This window comes from Pituophis catenifer, unplaced genomic scaffold (assembly GCF_029215685.1).
Source record: "Pituophis catenifer annectens isolate HBS135680 unplaced genomic scaffold, rPitCat1.0.hap2 SCAF_5, whole genome shotgun sequence".
In the NCBI taxonomy this organism is placed as follows: Eukaryota; Metazoa; Chordata; class Lepidosauria; order Squamata; family Colubridae; genus Pituophis; species Pituophis catenifer.
The window spans coordinates 55,081,611-55,105,730 of record NW_027256885.1 but is presented as its reverse complement, the minus strand read 5'-3'; the positions used below and the strand labels follow the sequence as shown (position 1 = coordinate 55,105,730).

Here is a 24,120-nt window from a genome sequence, read left to right as displayed (position 1 = left end):
TAGATATGCAATAAGGAATAAACTCCCAAGAGAAGTGCATGTAAAATTTACAAAGAGGGCAAAGAAAACAGAGATATTACAAGCGGCAAGAATTACAACACTGAAATACAAAGATAAAGAACTTGTGTTATTAAGACAAATACCTAGAAGAGTTAGAGATTTGAGGAGAGAGTATCAATTCCTAACGAAATTCTTAATATACAAAGGAGTGAGTTTTAGATGGTTAATACCTGAAGGAATTATGGTGACATGGCAAGAACAACAATATAGATTGGACACGCTTGAAAAAGCAAAATTATTTTATCAGCAATTCTGTGGACCATTGGAGGAAGATTTGGGAGCTGTAGGTGGGACAAAAGAGAGAGAGGAAGAGAAAGAGAAAGATGAAAAAGCAAAAGAGGAATGAGCATTAAGAGAGGGAGCCAGAGCCAAAGACCCAATGGAACAAAGAGAGACAAGAGTGATGAAATTAAAAACTAGTAATAAGTAAAACATGGAAGAAGAAATTAAAGCAATTTCCTTAAATGTAAATGGACTGAATGTGGCAATAAAAAGAAATAGAACATTGGCTAAATTAAATACTTTGAAGATGGACATTATATGTTTACAAGAAGTACATATTAGAAAACAACATTTAAAATTGTTACAATATCCAAAATTAGGACTCTTATTTACATCGACACATCAAAGTAAAAGAGGTGTGGTATTGTACATTAAAGGAAAATTAAAACCCAAGTTAATTTTTGAAGATGAGGAAGGCAGGATTTTGATGGTGGAAATAAAAATGAACTTTAAACAAATACTTTTGATAGCACTATATGCACCGAATGAAAAACAAGAAGAATTTTATCGGAAACTACACAAGAAAATTATATTATGTATAATGGGAGATTTCAATGCGATAATAGATGCAGGCTTGGACTATAAAACAATGAAGGTAAATAAAAAGCCTAGAAGTACACTGCCAAAATCATTTTTCACAATGATAGAAGAATTAAGTATTCAAGATATTTGAATGGAAAGGGCAAAATGAATGAAACAACATGGAAAGGGCAAAAGAAAAAGACAAGATGGACTTTGAATGCAGCAATTTTAAATGAAAAAGAGTTTCAGGACTTTGCAGAAAAAGAATTGGAAGTATTTTTTAAAATAAATAAGAAAGAGGATACATCACTTCAAAATTTATGGGATACAATGAAAGCATATATCAGAGGCCTAGCAATAACGTACTTGGGGAAAAAAAGAACAAAAAGAAATGGCAGAAACAAGGAAGATTAGAAGAGGACTATAAGAAATTGGAAAAAGAATTTCAGAAAGATACCTTAAATAAAAAAATTAAGAAATTGATGGAATTGAAAAAACATGAAATAAATTTGAATGAACAAGAAGCATTAGCAAATAAATTGAGAACAACCAAACAGAATTTTTTTGAAAATGCAAACAAACCCGGAAGATGGCTAGCGTATAAATTAAGAAAAGAGAGGGAGAGTGAAATGTAAAATTTGTTACTACTGGTTCTGTGGGCGTGGCTTGGTGGGGGGGGTAATGTGACTGGGTGGGCGTGGCCAACGTTTTTTTTTAATTTTTCAAAGCATTTTTTGTGCAAATGCAAAAAAAAAAAAAAATGCTTTGAAAAGCCTCTGCCGATCAGGAACACAGCTGGGATCATCAGAACCTTTTCAAAGCATTTTTTAAACCACCTCTTCCGCTGAAGAGGTTGCAGAAAAAAATGCTTTAAAAGTCTCTCTGATGATCCCAGCTGAGTTACCTGATCGTTTTAAAAAATGCTTTGAAAAGTCTCTGTGATGATCAGGCAACTCAGCTGGGATCTTCAGAGAGACTTTTAAAGCATTTTTTTCCGCAACTTCTTCCGGGATTTTTGCTACCGGTTCTCTGAACCACCCGCCATCACTACCGGATCGGGCATTTCACCCCTGGTCAGGACTCTTTGTTCTCTCCTAGTTACTGGGGAGAGAGGAGGTGAATAGAGAGTAGACAGCACAGCAACTCAGCATTTACTTCCTCTTCTTTAGTTTTATACCAACTGCAATTTTATGTTTATACATTTACTCTTATTGTTTTAAATACTAATTGCAAAGTTTTTTTCCAACACTTAATGTTGCATATTTTTAAGGATTATAGTCTGTGAAATGAATTGAATGCAACTGTGAATTGAATGCAAAGTTTTTTCCCCAACACTAAGTACTACATATTTTTAATGATCATATTCTCTGAAATGAATTTCTATGAACTTAATGATCCTGAATGAACTGAAAAATCATTTATAGATTACACTACACTAAACTGCAAGGTAAGGATTTGTTCTTCAGTGATAGCTGTGGCATCGTCCAGACATGGGTTGCTTCAGTTGGATCTGCTTATGGGCTGAGTCATAGTTTTTTGACCACGCCTCTGGCTCCTCCCTCTCAGGCCCAGTTTAGATTCAGTCGGCCTGAGAGAAACATCTCTTACAGATTTGGCTCTCAGCCCATGTCTGTTCGATTCTTCTACATTACTGTAAGTTTTTTGACCATTTTAAATTTCTATTTTTTCTAAGGGTACCGGTCTACCAGGCTTTTAATTTTCTGAACCTACTGGTCTACCCAGAATTTTTTTTTCTTTTTGGAGCGTCCTGGTCTACCAGGTTTCTCTTTCACTCCTGACGGCCGCCGTTTTGGAAGGCTTTTTTCACACGGCCGCTTTTATTTTTCTGGTGGGCATTCTGGAGCTCCCACACCACCAACGTCACTACAAAAGAGCCCAGAACGCTATACCACCAACTTCTAGTAAGTGAAGCCTGGCAGCAGCTCCAGGCTCACATTTTTCGACCACGGCCGCCCACAGCTTCCAGATTGCCGATGATCAGCTGTAGGGCGGCCCTTTGAAGCGTCACAGCACTTGAAATAGTGATTTTGTCGCTTTGCCACCAACGAGAGCAGCGGAAGGGCCTGGAAGCAGTTTGGCCTCATTCCTGCTATCCCACCATCGGAGATTCAATTTGGAGAGGTGCACATTCATTTGCTTGCACTCTCCATGTGGCAATATTCCGGCCGCTGGTCTTGCTAATCCTGACCGCGACTGTGGGCGCTTGGAGTGGGCTAGCTCTAGGGTTCTCCCTAGATAGCCTCTCCTTGAGCAGTATACATCCTGCTCACATGTGTACTGGCTAGCCCGGTCTTCTCTGGCACAGCCGTCGCCGTTTACTCTGCCACGTGGCAAAAGTGAAACTACAGCATTCCTCAGTCGCCATCTTGGACACAGTGAGTACAAATTCAAAATGGCGGATCGCTCCGGGGAGGGAGCTGGGACTTCCACTGGGAAAAAGGCTACTTGCAAGCACAAGCATATTTCCAAGGCAGAGGAAAAAGATCTTGAAAGGAGACACAAGTCTTTAGAAAAGCAAATTTCCAAAGCTGCTGCTAATTTGGCTGATAAGCAGGTCTGTTCCCATCCTAACACCTCTTCTCCTCAGATTCCTGCCCCAAATCAGGCTTGGTCACCAGAAGGGGAAGGAGGGGTCTTTCCTCATGGGGAACAAGGATCAATTCAAAATCCCTTTGCCTGCCAATTAACTACTCCTGTAACTCCTGAGGCTGGCGAAGTTTCAGCAACAGCAGCATCTGTAAGGGGGTCTCCTCTACCAGAAAGACCTCTAGAGGACCCATTTAAAGACTTGCCAGAAGGTTTGCAACTCCTTATAGTCCAAGGTCATCACTCTGGATCAGCGATTTCAGAACACGCTGTTCAAGTTAGGGGTTCTCCTTCAGCCAGTTTAACTGGTTCCCATTCACCTGAGGCTTCCAGAGCTAGTGAGGCCTTTGCCTTTGAAGAAGAACGTTACTCTGATTTTTCTGATGATGAAGGGGTGATCCCAGACACACCTGCCTTTACAGGCCTTTTTCCTCCACATAGATTCAAGTCCTTACTTCATAAGGCGTGGATCACTGCTGCCCTTAAAGAGGATGATTCCCTCAGGGAGGTTCAGGAAGCTGACCAAGGCCAACCCCAAGGTTTATTTTCTGAACCTACTCCTGAACAGTGTTTTATTCCTGTTCCACAACTATTTTTAGACACGGTACAAAAACAATGGGCAACCCCTGCAGCTTTTTCTTCAGCAAATGGGGCAGATAAGAAGTACTACTCTGCGGCCCCTAAGTTCGCCCAATTGTTACAGGTCCCTTCTGTGGATAGTCCTGTTGCAGCATTATCATCATCCTCTTCTTATGTGGCCGGGGATACCTCAGAAGGCCTCCATCCTAAGGATAAGAAATTTGACCTTTTTAAAAAGAACCATCAAGCTGCAGCCTGGGCTATTCAAGCGGCTTCCTCAGCCTCCTTTTTCAATCGCACCACTATTCTTTGGCTTCATTAGTTGCAGGCCAGGGTAGCCCCTAGCGAGGCTCGCCTCCATCAGGATATTAACAAAATCATTGCAGCTACTCAGTTTTCTGCTGATGCTACATTAAATAATGCCAAGTACGCATCTAGAGCTCTGGCTTCTACAATGTAAGCCCGTAGATTGCTTTGGCTTCACCAGTGGTCAGCAGACCTCAAAGCTAAATGGCATTTGGCTGCAGCTCCTTATACAGGAGAAAAGCTTTTTGGTGAGTTGCTTGAGCCGCTTCTCATTGAAACAAGAGATAAGCGTAAAATTCTCCCTTCATCCACTAGACGAGCTGACAGGCGATCTTCCCCATTTTATAGGAAACAATCTTTCTGTGCCTACTGACAGGGAGGTTCTTCCCAGCAGGTCTACCCTCAGGGATCAAATCGATCAGCTGATTGTCAGCCCTTTCGGGACAGGTCCAAGCAATTTCCTCAGTCCAAGTGGTTTTTTCGCGGTTCAGGTTACCGCCAATCCCGCGGCCGCAAATGACTCATCGCCCACCCCTCCCATTGGGGGCTGATTGGCCCTCTTTGCGGATAGGTGGGAACATTCAATCTCAGATCATTGGGTGCTTTCAGTAGTAAAATTTGGACTTCCCCTAGAATTTCTCTCCTATCCCCTGAACCACTTTCTTCAGTGCCCTCCTTCAAAAAGCTCAACCAGGTGACAAATGATGGACCAGGCTGTCCAACACCTCCTTCAGATTCAAGCTATAGAGGAGGTTCCAAAAAGCCAGTGGAGGCAGGGATATTATTCCGTTCTTTTCGTGGTACCAAAGCGTTTGGGGGGGGGTGGCAAGCTATTCTAGATCTAAAAGCCCTCAATTCCCACAGTCTACCGGAAGTTCAAAATGTGCTCCCTAACCTCCATTTTACAAGGGATTCATCCAAACGACTTCCTGGTCTCAATAGATCTCATGGAGGCTTACCTCTATATTCCCATTCTACCAGCCCATCGCAAGTACCTGCGCTTCAGCTATGCAGGCAGACACCTACAATACAGGGCTCTTCCCTTTGGTCTGGCCTCAGCCCCAAGGAGCTTCACAAAGGTCCTGGCCGCCGTGGTGGCTCACCTACGGCTGATTCCGGTCAGACTTCAGGCATACTTGGACGATATATTGATCCAGGCTCCATCGTAAGGCCAAGTTCTGCAAGATCTCGATCTCACGATATGGACCTTGAGCGAACACCGATTCTTGGTCAATTACAAGAAAAGTCAGTTGGTTCCAGTCACCAGGATTGTTCATCTGGGCGCCATTCAGTGCAGGTAGCGGTCTACCTGTCTCAGGACAGGAGGAATGACATACGGGAGTTAATATCCCAGATTCACAAGAGCCCATCAGTTCCCTTGGCCACCTTGTCCAAGTTACTAGGCAAGTTGGTCTCATGTGTTCAGATCGTTCCCTGGGCGTGCCTTCATGCTCGACATCTGCAGTGGTTCCTGCTTCCTTTTCAATGAGCTCGACAGGCTCACACAATGGTCAAGATCAGAGTTCCTCTTTCAGTCAGGCGATCTCTACATTGGTGGACGTCGCCTTCTCTAGACAAGGGGTGTTTTTTCGCAGATCACAAAAGACTTGTTCTCACTACGGACGCCAGTCTTTCAGGCTGGGCAGCCCACCTCGATTCCCAAGTAGCACAAGGCCGCTTGTCTGCCAAGGACCTGTCCAATCCAATCAACTGGCTAGAGTTGAAGGTCATCCGTCTAGCCCTCAGGCATTTTCAACGGATGGTGCAGAATCACCATATCCTGATCTTAACAAACAACATCGCAGGAAAGGCACATGTCAATCGCCAAGGGGGGACACACTCGAGATGACTCATGGAGGAGTCCTTTTGTCTCAGCAAGTGGGCCGAAAAGAACGTCCTCTCCATCCGGGCGGAACACATCGCGGGGACGGAGAACATTCAAGCAGATTTTCTCAGCAGGACTCAGGTGGACAATGCCGAATGGCAGCTCCATCCAGACATATTCCTCAACATATGCAACAGGTTCGGGACTCCGGCCATCCACCTCTTTGCAATGAACCTGAACAATCAGCTTCCTCGGTTCTTTTCAAGATTCCTGATGCCAGGGGCGGAAGGTGTCAACGCCCTTCGACTCAAGTGGCCCCTCGGTCTTCACCACGCCTTTCCTCCGCTACCCGATTCCAGCACTGCTTCGGAAAGTCATCACTGACAGGGCGGAAATCATCCTGGTGGCTCCTCATTGGCTGCGTCAACCATGGCTCACGGACCTGATCAGTCTCTCCATCTCACAACCATGGAGGATTCCCTCAGATCAGATCATCCTGCGTCGGGGGTCCTGACTCATCCGGAGCCTCAGTGGTTCCAACTGACCGCCTGGCACTTGAAAGGGTCCTTCTGAGGTGAGATAATTATTCAGACAGAGTTATCCACACTGTGCAAGCCTCTAGACGTAGGTCCACGATTAGGCTTTACAACGCCACCTGGTTGACCTTTTATAGATGGTGCACCTCCCACCAGATTAATCCTCTTTCAGCTTCCACCCCGCAGGTACTTGAATTTCTTCAAGATGGCTTAGACCGCAGCTTGGCCCACAGCACCATTCGGCAGCACGTAGCAGCCATCTCCACGGTATTGTCAGGTAACGCAGGGGAGCCCCTTACTCGACACCCAGTCATTAGATGATTTTTAAGGGGTCCCAGTCACTTACGACCCTCAACTGTCCATAGGTATCCCACCTGGGATTTAACCAAGGTGCTTAATGCATTGACTGGGGCTCCCTTTGAACCCCTCCGGACTGTACATCTCCGTTTCCTCACTATGAAAGTGGCCTTTCTAGTGGCCATAACGTCAGCTCGATGTATATCCGAGTTGGCAGCGCTTTCTGTCAGGGAGGACCTCTGCCTTTTCCGTCCAGACACTGTTGTCTTGCGAGTGGATCCTTCCTTTATTCCAAAAGTGAATTCCCTTTTCCATAGGGCACAGGAAGTTATTCTCCCTAATTTCTGTCCAAGACCATCTCATGGATTGGAGCAGAGGTGGCACACTCTAGATGTGAGAAGAGCTCTCAAAATTTATATTAAGAGAACGGCTCCTTTTAGAAAATCTGAGGCATTGTTTCCTTTCTCCCAAATTCATTAGGGTCTAAGGTCTCCTCCGCTGGATCAGAGCCTGCATAGCCTCGGCTTATCAAGCCCAGGCGCTTCCTGTTCCCAGGCGCATCACAGCCCACTCCACGAGAAGTGTGGCCACCTCGGCGGCTTGGGCAACGCAGGCCTCCCTTGAGGAGGTCTGCCGGGCGGCCACCTCGTCTTCTCCTTCACCCTTCATACGCCATTATAAATTAGATGTTTTCACTTAGGCAGAAGCATTTTTTGGAAGGAGGGTGTTACAGCAGGTCCATCAAGCCGGGGTCTCTCCAGTCCCTTCGACATCCCACCCTTAGGAATGCCAAAACTTTGGTATGTCCCATGTCTGGACGATGCCACAGCTATCACTGGAGAATGGGCATTGGTCCTACCTTAAATGCCGATTCTCAGAGACACTGTGGCGTCGTCCAGCCCCTCCCTCTGTACTCAGGGCCTGTCGTGGATTTCTCTAATGTCAAAGGAGTTTTTATTCAGGATGGAGTCTTGGACCGGTATCCTGTCTTCAACGGTGTTGGTTCCTGTTGGAGTATTTCTTCTGGCCTTTCTTCGCCAAAACTGAGCCTGAGAGGGAGGAGCCAGAGGCGTGGTCAAAAAACTATGACTCAGCCCATATGCAGATCCGACTGAAGCAACCCATTTCTGGACGATGCCACAGCGTCTAGGAGAATCGGCATTTAAGGTAGGACCAATGCCCATTTACAGTAACCACAAAGTGAGACTGCAAATTTATGAGGATTGTAAAACTGTGCTTTATGAGGATTGTAAACACTGAACTGACAATACAACACACTGCTTCCATTTCTGTACATTTGTGGATTACATATGTAGATTATAAATTATCCTGTAACCCAAAGCCTACAAAATTTTTAAACAAAAGAACCTCTTCAGCATTATTCCAACTAAAATTTCTCTATAACCTTCTACATTAACTGCAAGATGAGATTTTATTTTTTCTTTCCAGCTGAGAATTTATTTTTCTTCAATTTTTATTCATCTGTCAAACAAACTATATCTAGAGGGCAACTACATTTGTATTTAAGTTCTACTTTAACATGAGCCACAAGAGGCACCAATAACATTTAAGACTTGAAATTTTTAGAATTTTAAACTTTTTGGGAGAAAAAGTCACTCATAGAAAAAAACAACCAAGAACAATGTCCCAAATATCTACTGCAGTGCATTCCAGCCACACTGGAGCTGAGCAATTGATTTCATATCCTCCCCCTGGAAGAAAGCATGCAGACATCTAGAAAAGGGACATTATTCAAGCAATCCAGTGACAGGAAGAAAAGTAGCTCAGATTTCCCCAAGAAAAAAGGGTGTGTGTTCATGATAGAAGACTCAGTTCTCAAAAGAATGGAATCAGCAATTTGTAGACTCAACAATCAGTTTAGGAAGGCATGTTGTCTCCCAGGAGCAAACATCAAATATGTGACTGAGAGGCTTATTAAAATAATCAAGGCCACATATTATCACTTTCTCCTCTTTCATGTGGGAATGAATGATACGACAAAGAACCTGAAAACAGTGTCAAGAGACTATGAGCAGCTAGGTATGAAAGTCAAAGAGATAGGAGCACAGGTGGTGTTTTTATCTGTACTTCCAATGGAAGGTCAACATCCAATGAAGGAACGGAGGATTTTAGAAGTAAACCACTGGTTTAAGGGATTTTGCAGTTGAGAGAATTTTGGATTCCTAGACCACAGTCTACAGTATTTCTGGCAGGGGATGGGCTGCATCTCACAAGAACAAGGAACAATGTATTTGGAAAACAACTGTTAAATGGGGGAATGTAGATTTAAGTGTTATTATGTTGTGTTTTCATCTATACTTCCAACAAAAGGCCAACATCCAAAGAGAGAGCAAGGGATTTTAGAAATGAACCATTGGCTAAAAAACTGGTGTCATCAACAGAACTTTGGCTTGGTCTACGTTACCTAGATGAAGGGCTCCTGGCAAGGGATGGACTGCTGCTCTCGGCTTGTCGTTCGTTCAGAACTGCGATAGGAAATAATCACCAGTAACACACAGAGAATCAGGGTTTACTTTGGCAATGATAAGCTTGCAGTCAAAAGTAAAGTACAAGTCGGTGTTTTGGTTCAAAGTCAGCGCTGGGTGTAATCACACCACAGCGCTATTTAACAAAAACTCAGCCCCTTAAACATACATCCGGTGATTATCAATCAAGCACCCCCCACTCCCTTAACAGTAACAGCTGCGAGCAGCGAGGACAGCAGAATCGGAGAGGCCCAGCAACGTCATCAATCATTGCCCTGAATGCTGCTATCCAGGAACTGTTTGTGTGTTCTCTGCGGCTGCTTATCTCCACTCCTTCGTCTCCCACACCCCCCATCAATGGCGAGCTCCGGCAGGACTCGACAGGCGGCCCCCCCTACCAGGAGCTCACCTATAAATAGAAAGCATACAGATGTTAGTCACTGTTACGATCCTGCATTAGGTTTGTCTGGGTATTTCCGATGGAACCGTTGTATCAATCGGGCAGCGTGAACATCGGGTGCTGCCACCCACGAGGCCTGTGTTACAGGGTATCCTTTCCACCGCACAAGATATTGTAACATCCCCCTACGAACCCTGGAGTCCAATATTCGGTCTATCTCATATTGGTTGGTATGCACGGGACCCGGTGGAGTAGTTGAGGTACCTGGCCTTTCTATCGTCACCGGTTTCACCAAACTGCTATGGAATACGGGATGTATCCTACTGAACAGAGGGGGAAGTTTAAGAGCTACGGTTACAGGATTGATGACTTGTGTTATGGGAAATGGTCCTATATATTTAGGTCCTAATTTTTTACTGGGCAGTCGGAGTTTAAGGTATTTCGTAGATAAGTATACTTTGTCTCCTATCCGGAATGGTTTTGGATCAGCTCTTTTCTTGTCTGCATATTTTTTGTACTCGTCTGCTGCCTTTTGTAATGCTGTTTTTACACTTGGCCATACATTACTAATTTTATCGGCCCAACTGCGTGGCGTGTCACCGTCTGTCATAGGGGGATCTAACTCTGGAATGGCTGAAAACTCTCGGCCATATATTACTTGGAAAGGGGAGAACCCAGTACTGCGGTGGGGTATGTTGTTATATGCCACTTCGGCGAAAGGCAGGAGTCCTGACCAATTCGTCTGCTGGTATGAAACGTAGCATCTGATATATCTTTCGACCATGGCATTGGCCCGTTCAGCCGCCCCGTTAGTGCTCGGGTGGAATGCTGAACTTAACCCTTGAGAGGACCCAATTAAACGGACAAATCGTCTCCAAAACTTAGAGGTGAATTGAACACCGCGGTCGGATATAATCCTCTTAGGTGCTCCATGAAGACGATAGATATGTTGCAAAAAGAGTTCGGTTAATTGTCGCGCGGATGGTATGCTTTTACATGGCACAAAGTGGGCCTGTTTCGAAAACAGATCTACCACCGTCCAAATTACAGTGTGGCCATGGCTAGGGGGGAGATCGACTATGAAATCCATAGCTATCTCTTCCCAAGGCCTGCTAGGATTCGCGACTGTCTGTAATAGTCCTAACGGTCGTCCAGACCAGGGTTTGGCGGTTGCACAGGTTGTGCAACCTTTTACGTATGTTTCTATGTCCTTACGCATTCGTGGCCACCAAAATTGCCTCCTCACAAGGTGTAGAGTTTTTAAATACCCAAAATGGCCTGCTGATTTGGCATCATGGCACCTGCATAACACTACGTTCCGTAAACGTTCTGGAACATATATTCTATTCTCCCTCCACGCTATTCCATCATTATAGCTAACCATAGAGGGGTTTTGGATTACCCATTGATCCTGTTGTAAAGCTGTTTTAAACTCGGTACGTAAGTGACCATCTACTTCTGTAAGTCTTAATAGGGTTTGGGAAGGTGCAATTAGAGGTTCTATCACTTCCTCTCGCTTGCTATTATACTGTGGCATCCGGGACAGCGCATCAGCCAGGAAGTTTTTCCCAGCAGGAACATACCGCAACCGGAAAGAGAAACGCTGAAAATATTGTGCCCACCTTATCTGTTTGGGAGATAGTCGCCTGGGCGTTTGTAAGGCTTCTAAGTTTTTATGGTCCGTCCATACCTCAAAAGGATGAGACGCCCCCTCCAAGAGATGTCGCCATGTCATCAACGCCCAACGGACCGCGAATGCCTCTTTTTCCCAGATCGCCCATGCCCGCTCTGTCGTGGTTAACTTTTTAGACGTATAGGCACAAGGTTGTAACCCTCCCTGCTGTGTTCTTTGTAGGAGTACTGCTCCTACAGCCACGTCGCTAGCATCTGCTTGGACTACGAATGCCTGCGTTGGGTCTGGATGCTTGAGTACTGGTTCTTGAGCAAAGAGTGTTTTTAACTGCTCGAAAGCCATTTGACACGCTGACGACCACATCAACGCTTGTCCCGGCTTTGGTTTAGCTGTGGCCGGTTTGGTCCGTAACAGATCCGTTAGTGGTAGGGCTATTTCAGCAAATCTGGGAATGAACTGCCGATAGAAGTTTGCAAAGCCTAGAAAGCTCTGTAATTGCTTTCTGGTTCTAGGGGCCTGCCATTCAAGCACTGCCTGGACTTTTCTGGGATCCATCTCTACCCCGCTCTCTGATATTCTATAGCCTAGATAATCTATCCTCTTTTTGTGAAACTCACATTTGGATAGTTTCACGTACAGCTTAGCAGCTAATAATTTGTCTAAGACCTGTCGGACCAGAGATATATGTTCCTCTTCAGTTTGCGTGTAAATTAAGATGTCATCCAAATATACAAGGACACCCCTGTACAGATGTTCATGCAGCACTTCATTGATGAACTGCATGAACACCGCAGGGGCGCCCTGTAGTCCGAACGGCATGACCTGGAACTGATAGCTTCCCAAGGGACAATTGAATGTTGTTTTCCACTCATCCCCTGGTTTGATTCGTATCCTATAATACGCTTCGCGTAGGTCGAGTTTCGTAAAGATACGACCGGTGGCTAGGGCAGCTAACAGGTCCTTCATTAAGGGAAGTGGATAGAGGGGCTCCACACACACTGCATTGAGACCTCTGAAGTCAACGCATAAGCGTAAACCCCCGTCTTTCTTCCCACGAAACAGGACAGGGGCAGCCATCTTTGATCGACTAGGTGTGATAAAACCCCGGGCCAAGTTCTTGTCTATATATTTTCGTAATTCTTTTAGTTCGGGTTGTGTCATTGAATACATCCGGGGCTTGGGTAGCTTCGCCCCGGGTATTAACTCAATACTGCAATCCGTAGGCCGGTGAGGGGGCAGGGTCTCACATTCCTCCTCACTAAAGACTCTGGCGAGATCCCTATACACATCAGGATACGTCGTGTCTACTGGTGGGCTCTCTGCTTCTATTCCCCCTGCTGGCTCCTTTTCCTCCTTGGTAGGGGGAGGTCCCAACAGTAATCGAAGTTTGCGAAAACCCCCTTCCCACCATATCGTAGGAGCCCACTTGTCCAACCATGCTAATCCTAAAATCACTGGTTCTAACATTTTCTCCACTATAATAAACCGAATAGTTTCGGTGTGCTCCCCAATATCGAGGTGCACCTTTTCTGTTATATGAGTCACTGGTGCCCCTCCCAGCAATGAACCATCCATTTGTTCAAAGGTAATAGGGGTTCTCAACCGCACAACCCGCAGCCCAAGTTCGTCAACTATCGCCCTACGAATTAAACAACGAGTACACCCTGAATCAATCAATGCCTCATATCGGCGTCCAGTGGTGGCCCGTGGGTTTCGGAGTACGACTGGTACCACAAAAGGTCGGATGGGGTCGCTCACCATCGGGTCATGTGGGTCCTCATCGTCGTCATCACTATCCCCAGCCACAATCGGGAACTTTTCCGCCACCACTTTCTTAGTATCTGTAGCCAGGGGATCCCTCTCCATACAGGATGTTCGAGTCATTTGGGACCGTTCGGATGTTGGTCGGCCTCTGCCTCTCAACACAGCTCTAGGAGGGGGGTTTTGGTCCAAGTTGCGGGGCATGGGATGAGGACAGTCGGCTGCTCGATGACCAAGGCGATTACATCTGAAGCAACGAAACGCAGGCCGCTGGATCCTTTCCCCCAAGCCGGAGCCAGCATTCGGTTTAGTCTCCTTGGGTGTTTGTGTGCGTTCTGCTGGTCGTTTTCCTTGACTTGCAACCCCTTCACCCCGTATACGGAATTCTCGGAGACCGACGTCCAATTCGATGGCTGCCTTGTACCACACACTCAACTTGGGGGGCAAGCCCCGGTACACGCAGGCTTGCCGTAAATCACGGTCTAGTCCTTTATGGAATTGGTGCACCAGAAGACGTTCTGGCCACCCCACCAACCGAGCCGCAATCTTTCGGAACTCCTGTACATATTCCTTTGCTGGTACGCCCCGTTGCTTAAGCGCAAACAAATCCCCCTCTGCAACCTGGGCGCTTGTTTCGTCTTCAAATCTGGCACGAAGAGCCTCCAGAAATCGTCCCAGGTCCACGAGTTCCCTTGCATGTTTAGCATGGAGGCCTGCCACCCACTCAGCTGCTTCTCCCGTCAGGACCCCCGTAACAGCAACCACCATAGCCCACTGGGAGGGATACCACTGTCCATATTGGTCCATATGGCTTATCACCTGGCTTAAGAAAATAGCCACTCGTTCAGGGTTTCCGTCAAAGGAAGTCTGCAGGGCAGGTGGTCCCCAAACGGCCTGCGGGACCCACAGCCCCGGCGGGGCCCCCGGAGGCCAAGGCATGGGGCCTGGGGTCCTCGCTGCTCCAGTCGCTCTCCTGTCCTGCCTAGGTTGGTCCCTCGTCGCCCCGCGACCCCCAACAGGTAAGCCCCCTGCCAATTGCGTTGGTTGGGGCTCAGGACCGGCTCCAAGGTCTCCTGACGAGGCACCTTGGTCTTGTTCTGGAGGGGGTTGGTCCATGGATCGTCTAGAGGTCCGCTCCATCCTCAATTTAGGACTTGTGAGCCGGAATTGGGTCTCCGAAGCGGTCACCCCTGTATCCTGCCAAGAAGAACCTGGAGGCTCCAGCCCTGCAACCCAGGGCTGCCAGGATGGGGCGTCACGAAATCCAGGTTCCCCAAAACGCTCACGTAGCGTATCCATGGTGCTGGGACCGGATGAGGCAGGATACCCCCAATCCCCTTCATCCTCCTCAGTCCATCGTCTTTCCCTCCAGCCCTGGAAAGATGCTCCCAAGCGAGGGGGTGTTGGCATCCGTGGCCCGAGGAGAACAGAGCTGTGCCACCAATCCCCCGTCCGAGCCCGTTGTCCTGGAAAACTCTCCTCCTCCGGTCGGGGCGGGGCGCTCTTGGGTTGCTTGACTTTTGGTTTCACTGCCAACTGTTCCACACTCTCCTTCACCTCCTCTATCAGTGGTTCCTCCCCCTCCACATCTCCACCACACTCCTGCTCTTCCAAGGCCGTCCCTTCTGCCATATCCCCCTTTGCTGCAAAGCCACAGGGACTCCTCACCTCTTGCGAAAAGGAACCAAGCGCTGACTTTCTCTCGGCTTGTCGTTCGTTCAGAACTGCGATAGGAAATAATCACCAGTAACACACAGAGAATCAGGGTTTACTTTGGCAATGATAAGCTTGCAGTCAAAAGTAAAGTACAAGTCGGTGTTTTGGTTCAAAGTCAGCGCTGGGTGTAATCACACCACAGCGCTATTTAACAAAAACTCAGCCCCTTAAACATACATCCGGTGATTATCAATCAAGCACCCCCCACTCCCTTAACAGTAACAGCTGCGAGCAGCGAGGACAGCAGAATCGGAGAGGCCCAGCAACGTCATCAATCATTGCCCTGAATGCTGCTATCCAGGAACTGTTTGTGTGTTCTCTGCGGCTGCTTATCTCCACTCCTTCGTCTCCCACCCCCCCCATCAATGGCGAGCTCCGGCAGGACTCGACAGCTGCACCTCACAAGAATTGGAAAGATTAGGAAAACAACTGGCTCATCTTATGCAAAGGGCTTCAAACTAAAATTGGGGGGGGAGAATCTTCATGACCTATAGAACCTAATTCCAAGAAAAAACCACTAGATAACCTATCACATAAGGAGGGAGTAAAGAGAAAAAAGAAATAAAAAAGAAAAACATAATGAAATAGTGATGGAAAGGTTGGAAATCCCAGTTACAAAGTAGGAGATATAAGAAACATACCCAAGACCCATAAAGGACTCAAATGTCTATACACTAATGCTCAAAGTTTAGGGAACAAACAGGGTGAATGTGAAGTATTAGTACATGAAGGCAGGTATGATTTAGTTGCCATTACTGAAACTTGGTGGGATGAAACTCATGATGAATGTACTGATGGAAGGATACAAACTATTCAAAAGAAATAGACCTAACAAAAGAGAATGTGAAGTTGCATTATATATAAAAGATCACTACATCTCTACAGAAATTCAAAAAACCAAGGATGAAAACCTCCTAGAATCCATACGGGTCAATATAAAAGGGGGGAGAGAGTGATCATGTCATACTGGAATTCAATACAATGCAAACACAAGCAATAGAAAATAATCCAACCAGTGTTTTAAACGAGCTGATTTTAACAAACTACGAGCCTAAGTAAAATTTCATGGATAAAATCCTAAAGGGGATTTATACTCAAGAAGCATGGGAAACTCTGAAAAATATGATCATAAAAACCCAGTCCAACACAAAAAGGAAAACAAGAAATCCAAGAAGAAACCAGCCTGGTTGCACAAAGATCTGTCTAATAAACTGAAAGACAAAAAGGATAAGTAATAATAGAAAGAGGGATATATAATTAAAGCAGAATATCAGCAGATAGCCCGAATCTGCAAAGATGAAGTCAGGAAAGTGAAGGCTCAGAATGAACAAAGTCTTGCAACAAAAGTCAAAGATAATAAAAAAAAGTTTCTTTCAACATATAAATTAAAAGAAAAAAGTCAAGGAAACAGTCAGTTCACTAAAGAGTGATGGCAAGGAAATAACAAGGTAGTAAGAGAGAAAGCAGAGCTGCTTAACTCATTCTTTGCATCAGTCTTCACAGAAAAAGAAACTATAGCCCAACCTACCAAATCTCAAAGGTCCAGGCGTGGACCGGGGAGGATCAAAGCAAACACACAGGAAACCAAGCAGCTCAGTAACCCAGACTTTAATTCCCAACCTTAGACCGGAGCCTTGGTACACGATGAGTATAACACAGTTCCATGCAAAGTCAGTGCTGGGAGCTCTCGCCTCCCAGCGAACTTTATAGTCCAGGGCCGCGCCCTCTGGGCGGCCTGACACACCTGCCAGTCACCCAGCATCCAGACGCCTGGATGGAAGTTTCAGTTCCACTGTTACAGGATTGATCACCTCCACAATCAGGAAAGGCTCTAGGTCCTTTGGGCCTAGTTTCTTGCATGGTAGTTTTAATCTGAGATACTTAGTGGAGAGGTACACCCGGTCCCACACCCAAAATGGCTTGTGGGATGCCTGTTTTTTTGTCGGCCTGGGCCTTATGGGTTTCGGCCGCCTTCTGCAGTGCTGTCTTTACAGCAGTCCACACTTCCGGTATCTTATTTGCCCACTCACTTGGATTACTAGGGAAGGAAGGGTCTTGTGGCCCGCTGGCAGCCAGCAGAGCTGGCAGTAGAGTCAGACAGTGAGGAGGTTGGGGAGGAATTTGGGCCATTACTGGGGGCTGGGGAAAGCTCGGATGAGGGCTCTGTGTCAGAAGCAGAGACGGAGATAGACAGCGAGGCAGAGGAACAGCTGGAACCCATCCCCAGTGTGCGCATGCGCAGAGCTGCCAGAAGACAAGAACAATTAAAAAAGCAGGGTCGACTCGGGAGTAATGCCACACCTTGGAGATAATTGGCCCCTCCCATAGGAAATAAAAGAGGAGTGAACAGGGAGTGGGCTTTTGCAGGAAACAATTTGTTCATTCCGTGACTCTGAGAGACTCTGTTCCAAGTTTTGCCTTGTACTGCGGTTGGAAACAATTCACGTGGCAGCTTGCCAAACAAGATAAGGTGTGTTGAGAAATATTCCTTTGAAAAACTGTTTGGACAAACCTTGCTGACTGTGAATGAACGTAATTCACAGTTGTGTAAACAAAAGCAGTTTTGCCAGTAATTCCTGCATCCTGCTTGTTAAGGGAGCCTAGGTCAGAACAGGTCTTGGGACCCCTCAGGAATGGGTACGAAGTTCATCCTGTGAACCAGCCGAAACGGGGTGAAACTGGTACTGCTGTGCACCGCATTGTTGTAGGCTACCTCCGGAAATGGAAGGAGGTCCGCCCAATTTTTCTGTTGATAGGTGACGTAACACTGCAGATACCGTTCCACCATGGCATTTGCTCTTTCCGCTGCACTGTTTGTGCTGGGGTGGAACGCTGTGCTGAGGCCATGGGAACACCCGACCATGCGAAGTCTTGCCAGAACCGAGTGGTAAACTGTACCCCCGTCTCATATAATGTGCTGTGGATCCCCATGGAGACGGTACACATGTCCGATAAACAGCTTCACTAGCCTTCGTGCTGAAGGTAATCTGGAACACGGCACGAAATAGGCCTGTTTGGAGAAGAGGTCAATAATTGTCCATATCACTGGGTGTTTGTTACTCTCTGGTAGGTCGACAATGATGTCCATGCTGATCTCCTCCCATGTCCGGGAGGGGTCAACCATGGGTTGTAAGAGGCTGAGGGGTTTCCCTGGCCGCTGTTTTGTAGCTGCAGAGACTGGACAAGTTTTTATGTACCTCTCTATTTTGGCGTTCATTTGTGACCACCAGAACTACCGCCAGGTCAGGTGTAGGGTTTTTAGGAACCCAAATTGCCGGCTTGTTTGGTATCATGACACCATCACAGCACCCTGAGCGTCATGGTGAGTGGCACGTAGAGTTTGCTGCCTTTCTAAGCGATGCCGTCCCTTTGGGTGACTAGTTGTTGGTTCTCTTGAAGCCATGGGTCGGTCAATAGTGCGGTCCATAACTCATGCGACAAGTCGCACAACCGTCACCTGTGCTGCTTGTTGGAAGGAAGGTACGATGGCGTGGATCACTTCCTCCTGGCAGCTATTGTATTGTGGCATTTGTGATAGGGAGTCCACCAGGAAGTACTTACCCGCTGGGATGTACTTCAGTGTAAAACGGAATCGTTGGAAGTACTGTGCCCACCAGACCTGCTTTGGGGATAACTGACATGGCGTCTGGAGTCCCTCAAGGATTTTGTGGTCTGTCCAGACCTTGAATGGATCTCTGGCCCCCTCCAAAAGATGCTGCCACGTCATCAACGCACATCGCACAGCAAAGGCCTCCTTCTCCCAAATTGCCCAACCATGCTCTGTCTCTGTGAGCTTACACGACATATACACGCAAGGCTGCAGCTGGCCTCGCTCATTTCTCTGCAAAAGGAGGGCTCCCACAGCCACATCACTGGCATCAGCCTGAATGACAAATGGTTGCCCGGCGTCGGGGTATTTCAGGATCGGCTCCCTAGCAAATAGGGCTTTTAGTGTTTCGAAGGCTCGTTGGCAGTCCATCATCTACTGGAGTGGTTGTCCAGGTCGAGGCTTTGTTAAGGTTAGGGTTAGGGTTTGTGCTTAGTGCAGAGTAAGTCAGTCAACTGCAATGCCACTTTGGCAAACGACGGGATGAATTGTCGATCAAAATTGACGAAGCCAAGGAAGCTCTGCAGTTGTCTGCGCATTTTCAGCGCCTACCACTCCAACACGGCTTGAACCTTATGTGGATCCATTTCCACCCCACTGTTGGATATACGGTAGCCCAAATAGTCCAGACGAGTCCGGTGAAACTCACATTTGGAGAGTTTCACGTATAATTTCACCGCCAGCAATTTTTTTAGCACCTGCCTCACCAACTGGGTGTGTTCCTCCATAGTGGTGGTGTAGTTGAGTATGTCGTCAAGATACACAAGGACGCCTCGGTACAGGTGTTTGTGTAATACATCATTAATTAGCTGCATGAATACAGCTGGGGCTCCTTGTAGTCCAAACGGCATCACCCAGAACTGGTAGCTCCCCAACAGGCAGTTGAACGCTGTCTTCCACTCATCCCCTGGTTTGATGCGTACTCGATAGTAAGCCTCACACAGATCTTAGTGACAAAATGCCCCTTCGCCATATGGGCGAGCATGTCCTTCATGAGAGGCAAGGGATACATATTCTCCACACACACACTGTTAATTCAGCGGAAATCAACGTACAAACACAGAGTCCCGTCTATCGTTTCTCTGAAAAGCACCAGAGCAGCTACTCATGACCGGGCTGGTTAGATGAATCCTCTAGCCAAGTTCTTGTCGATGTACCGTCGAAGTTCCTCAATCTCCTTCTGCCTCATCGAGTACATTTTCGGCTTAGGCAGTTTGGCTCTAGGTATCAGTTCGGTTCCACAATCCGTATGGCAGTGTGGGGGTAGGGTTTCACACTCCTTCTCGCTGAAAACCTCTGCCAGGTCTGTGTAGACTTGGGGGAAGGGGGCGCGGGCCTCCGCTGGGGCTTCCCCAGACCTCCCCCCTAGCCCGCTCTCTGCCCCTCTCTGAGCCTGCTCGTGGGGGAGAGGCCTAGGGACTATTCCTATTCTCAGTTTCCTGTACCCCCCTTCCCACCATATCGTAGGGCCCCAATTATCCAGCCATGACAAGCCCAATATAACAGACTCTGTCATCTTTGCCACTACGATGAATCTAAGTACCTCCCTATGCTCCCACAGCTCTGTAAGGTGGGTAGCAGGAGCCCTCCCCAGCTATGAGCCGTTCACCTGCTCAAACCTAACAGGCTTGGCCATCTCCCTCACCTGAATCCCTAATGCAGCAATTGGCTGATAAGACACCAGGTACACGCTGTGTCTATCAGTGCCCCACACCTCCCATGCTGTGCTGACTGGGGCCCCACTAAAGTGATGGGAATGATGAAAGGACAGATGGGGTCACTTACCATTGGGTCCTCCAGGCCATCGTCCTCAATGTCGTAGGGTATCGCTTGGAACTTCCCCACTGCCGTTGCTTCTCCCTCCTCTAAGGTCGTCACCGAGGACTCCGATTGTTGTGCTCCCCAGGATCTTTCGGGGGTCTGTCGGGGAGGTCTTGTGGTCTTGCCGGAGCTACTGGCTGGTAACAGTGGTAACTGCGGTACAGACACCGTGCATTCAGTGGAAAGGTGTCCTGGTTGATTACACCGGAAACACCGTAGCGGCTGTCGAACAGGCCTCATCGGAGGGCCTGCGGTGCATTCCACCAGTCGGTCTTTCCGGGACCTTCCGGGACCCTTGGGACGGAACTCCCATAACCCCGCATCCAGATCGACTGCCTGAAACCACTCTTGCAGCCTACGCGAAAGAACCCGATAAACACTGGCTTGTCGGAGATTGCGGTCCAAGCCCACCTTGAACTGATGGACCAACAACCTTTCCGACCAGGTCCTCAACTTGCCAGCAACCCGGCAGCACTCCCACATATACTCCACTGCTGGCTGGCCCCTTTGCTTCAGTGCTAGGTGGTCTCCTTCCGCCCATTGTGCCCGGGAACCATCTTCGAACCAGACTCAAAGCGCCTCCAGGAAAAGACCCAAGTTCGCCAACTCCCAGGCATGCTCGCTATGCAAGTCTGCCACCTACTCAGCAGCCTCACCTTCCAGAACTGCAGTCACAACTACCACCATTGCCCATTGCGAGGGGTAAAACTGAGCGTACTGGTCCAAATGGCTAATGGCTTAGCTCAGGAACAAGGCCACTCGGTCGGGATTCCCATTAAATGTCGCCTGTAATGACGGCGGACCCCACGCCATCTGCTGGGTCCAATACCGTGGTGGCCACATGGGGCCCTGTGGACCCCAATCTGCCTGGCGTGGTTCAACAACTGTTGGAAAAGGTGCGCACTGGGCCGGCTGCTGGGACCCTGGGTGCCACCTCCGGCCCTGGCCATCACTGTCCCCCGCTGTGGTTGTCCCCTCTGCGGGCCATTCCAGTCGTCCTACCAAATCGGCCTGTGATGAACTCTGCTCACATAGGGCCCGCTGCATGACATCATGGGAATGGCTGGAGGTCGGGCCCAGGCGGAACTTTGCGCTAGCCATATGAAACCGGGCTTGCGGAGGCGGAGCTGGCTGGGGTCCCACTCTGCGTGGCTGCAACGTCCCCACAGACTCTGCTCCCATCTCCCATGGCTGTCCAGATGGAGCGTCCCAAAAGCTGGCCTCACCGAACCGCTCCTTCAGAATATCCATGGTGCAACTTCCCGGGGCTGTTAAGTAACTCCACTCCCCCTCATTGTCCGTCAATTGCCTCTCCCACCACTCAAAGGAGCCCTGGAATGAGGGGGGATAGGCAACCTTGACCCAGAAACCCCACTCACCGCTGAACTATGCCACCACTCCCCTGAAGTCCCTGGTGCCTTGCGGGCCTCTGGGCCCTGTCGGCTGCACTGCTCTATGTGCCTCACACTCCTTCAGCCTCACAACCGGTTGGGCACTGTCCTCCGAAGACTCTGGCTTGAGCACCTCTTCCTCCTCAGCAGGCTCCACCTCAGCCACCTCTGGCACCTTCCCTTCAGCCATCACACTGGCTTCCTTCCACCTCTCTGACAAGCCCTGAAAGCAGAAGACAATGAGGGGGGGAAAAAGAGCACTGACTTTCAAAGGTCCAGGCGTGGACCGGGGAGGATCAAAGCAAACACACAGGAAACTGAGCAGCTCAGTAACCCAGACATTAATCCCCAACTGTAGGCCGGAGCCTTGGTACACGATAAGTATAACACACAGTTCCATGCGAAGTCAGCGCTGGGAGCTCTCGCCTCCCAGTGTACTTTATAATCCAGGGCCACACCCTCTGGCCGGCCTGACACACCTGCCAGTCACCCAGCATCCAGACGCCTGTGGCTGACATCCGGTTGCCGCTTCTGGTCCCTGGGAATCCTGGCCGGAGGCACGTGCACAGCCACAGAAGCTATCAGCTGGCGACTGGCTGCATGGCACTGCCACCGGAAGTCCCATCGCTGCCGTCACCTCCCTGCTCCTCACGCTGGCCACGTGCCTCATTGCCAGTGCAGTTTACAGAGACCCAGCCAGGAGAGAGGCCTGCTGACGAGCGGCTGGTTGGCACTGGCCTGACGTGTCCCACCGCCGCAGCCTCGCCTGTCGTTGAGATCACTGTCCCTGATGTGTGCTGCTCTGTGCCCTCCCCACCTCCACCACCCCCAGGTATGGCGAGCCCCAGATCAGGACTCGACACCAAAAACATAACTGTAAAAGACTAGAAATAAAAATTAAAATAAGCAATAAAATGGTAAGAGAACACCTGTCTGACCTTGATGAATATAAATCACCGGAACCTGATGGATTACATCCCAGAGTTCTGAAGGAGCTGGCAGATGTTATCGCTGAACCATTGTATCATATCTTTAAAAAATCTTGGGAGCACTGGGGAACTACCAGAGGATCTTCAAAACAAACAAACAAACAAACAAACTCAGGAAACTACAAACCAATCAGCCTAATATCAATACTTGGAAAGATACTGGAAAAATAATCCAAAAAAAAAGATTTGTGAACATCTAGAAACAAAGTTATAACTAGAAGCCAACGGGTTTGTTAAAAACAGATCATTCCAAACCAATATTATTTCATTCTATGACAAAGTGACTATGTTAGTAGACCAGAAAAATGCTGTGGACATAGTAAATTTAGTATATTTAGACTTCATCAAGGCATTTGACAAAGTAGACCACAACCTACTGTATTTTTCAGTCTATAAGATGCTCCAGACCATAAGACGCACCTAGCTTTTGGGGAGGAAAACAAGAAAAAAAATCTGCCTCTGCCTCCCAGCATCCATTGGTATTCATCTGGCTAGCGTCCTTGCAATAAACAGCAAACAACCTGGTTAGCTTCAGTATGTTATCACAGCCTGATTTAGCATGAGCAGCTGATTGACAGTTGGATCGGCCTCCTGGAATACCGCCAATCAGCTGTTCCAGGCTGCGGGGATCACCGTCGCCTATCACTGCCTCCGTGCCCCCCGTTTTCGGCACGTTCCAGGCGGTGGGGACTGCCGCCACCGCCTGGAATAGGCCAGAAACAGTCGAAGGGTGGGGGGCGGTGGGTGGGTGGGGCTTCGGCAACGTTCACTCTGTAAGACGCAAAGACATTTCCATCCACTTTTGGGGGGTGTCTTATAGACTGAAAAATACGGTACTTCTTGATAAGCTAGAAAAATGTGGGCTAGACAGTATCACCACCAGTTGGATTTGTAACTGGCTGACAAACCATACTCAATGAGTAGTCCTTAATCATACTTCATCTACATGGAGGGAAGTAAGCAGTGGGGTACCACAAGGTTCTGTCTTAGGCCCAGTACTCTTCAATATCTTCATAAATAACTTAGATGAGGGAGTAGAAGAGGAACTCATCAAATTTGCAGATGACACTAAGCTGGCAGGAATAGTCAACACCACAGAAGACAAACTCAGGGTCCAAAAAGATCTCAACAGACTTGAACAATGGGCCCTATCCAACAACATAATGAGCCTGAGTGGCGCAGCAGACTAATGCTACTGTTAAAGGTAATATTTAGCTTCCAGCTGCCTGCAATTACTGCGAGTTCAATTCTCACCAGGCTCAAGGTTGACTTAGCCTTCCATCCTTTCTAAGGTAGGTAAAA

General features: G+C 47.9%; 1 protein-coding gene across 11 annotated transcripts in view; it reads right to left on the bottom strand.

Annotated features, from left to right (window-relative positions):
- The window catches only part of EPC1 (enhancer of polycomb homolog 1), a 331,961-nt gene that overhangs the window by 200,503 nt on the left and 107,338 nt on the right, over positions 1-24,120 (bottom strand). The window contains exon 1 of one of the 11 annotated variants that reach the window (XM_070944632.1): positions 21,818-21,862. The exons of 9 other annotated variants lie outside the window; for them this stretch is intronic. Coding sequence is in view for 1 of the 2 variants with exons in the window: in XM_070944625.1 (XP_070800726.1) it covers positions 20,403-20,405 (3 nt within the window). In the remaining variant the exon portion in view is untranslated. Of the gene's footprint in view, positions 1-20,402; positions 20,449-21,817; positions 21,863-24,120 lie in introns of those variants that run through there. One more of the 11 variants, XM_070944625.1, reaches the window with a different exon arrangement.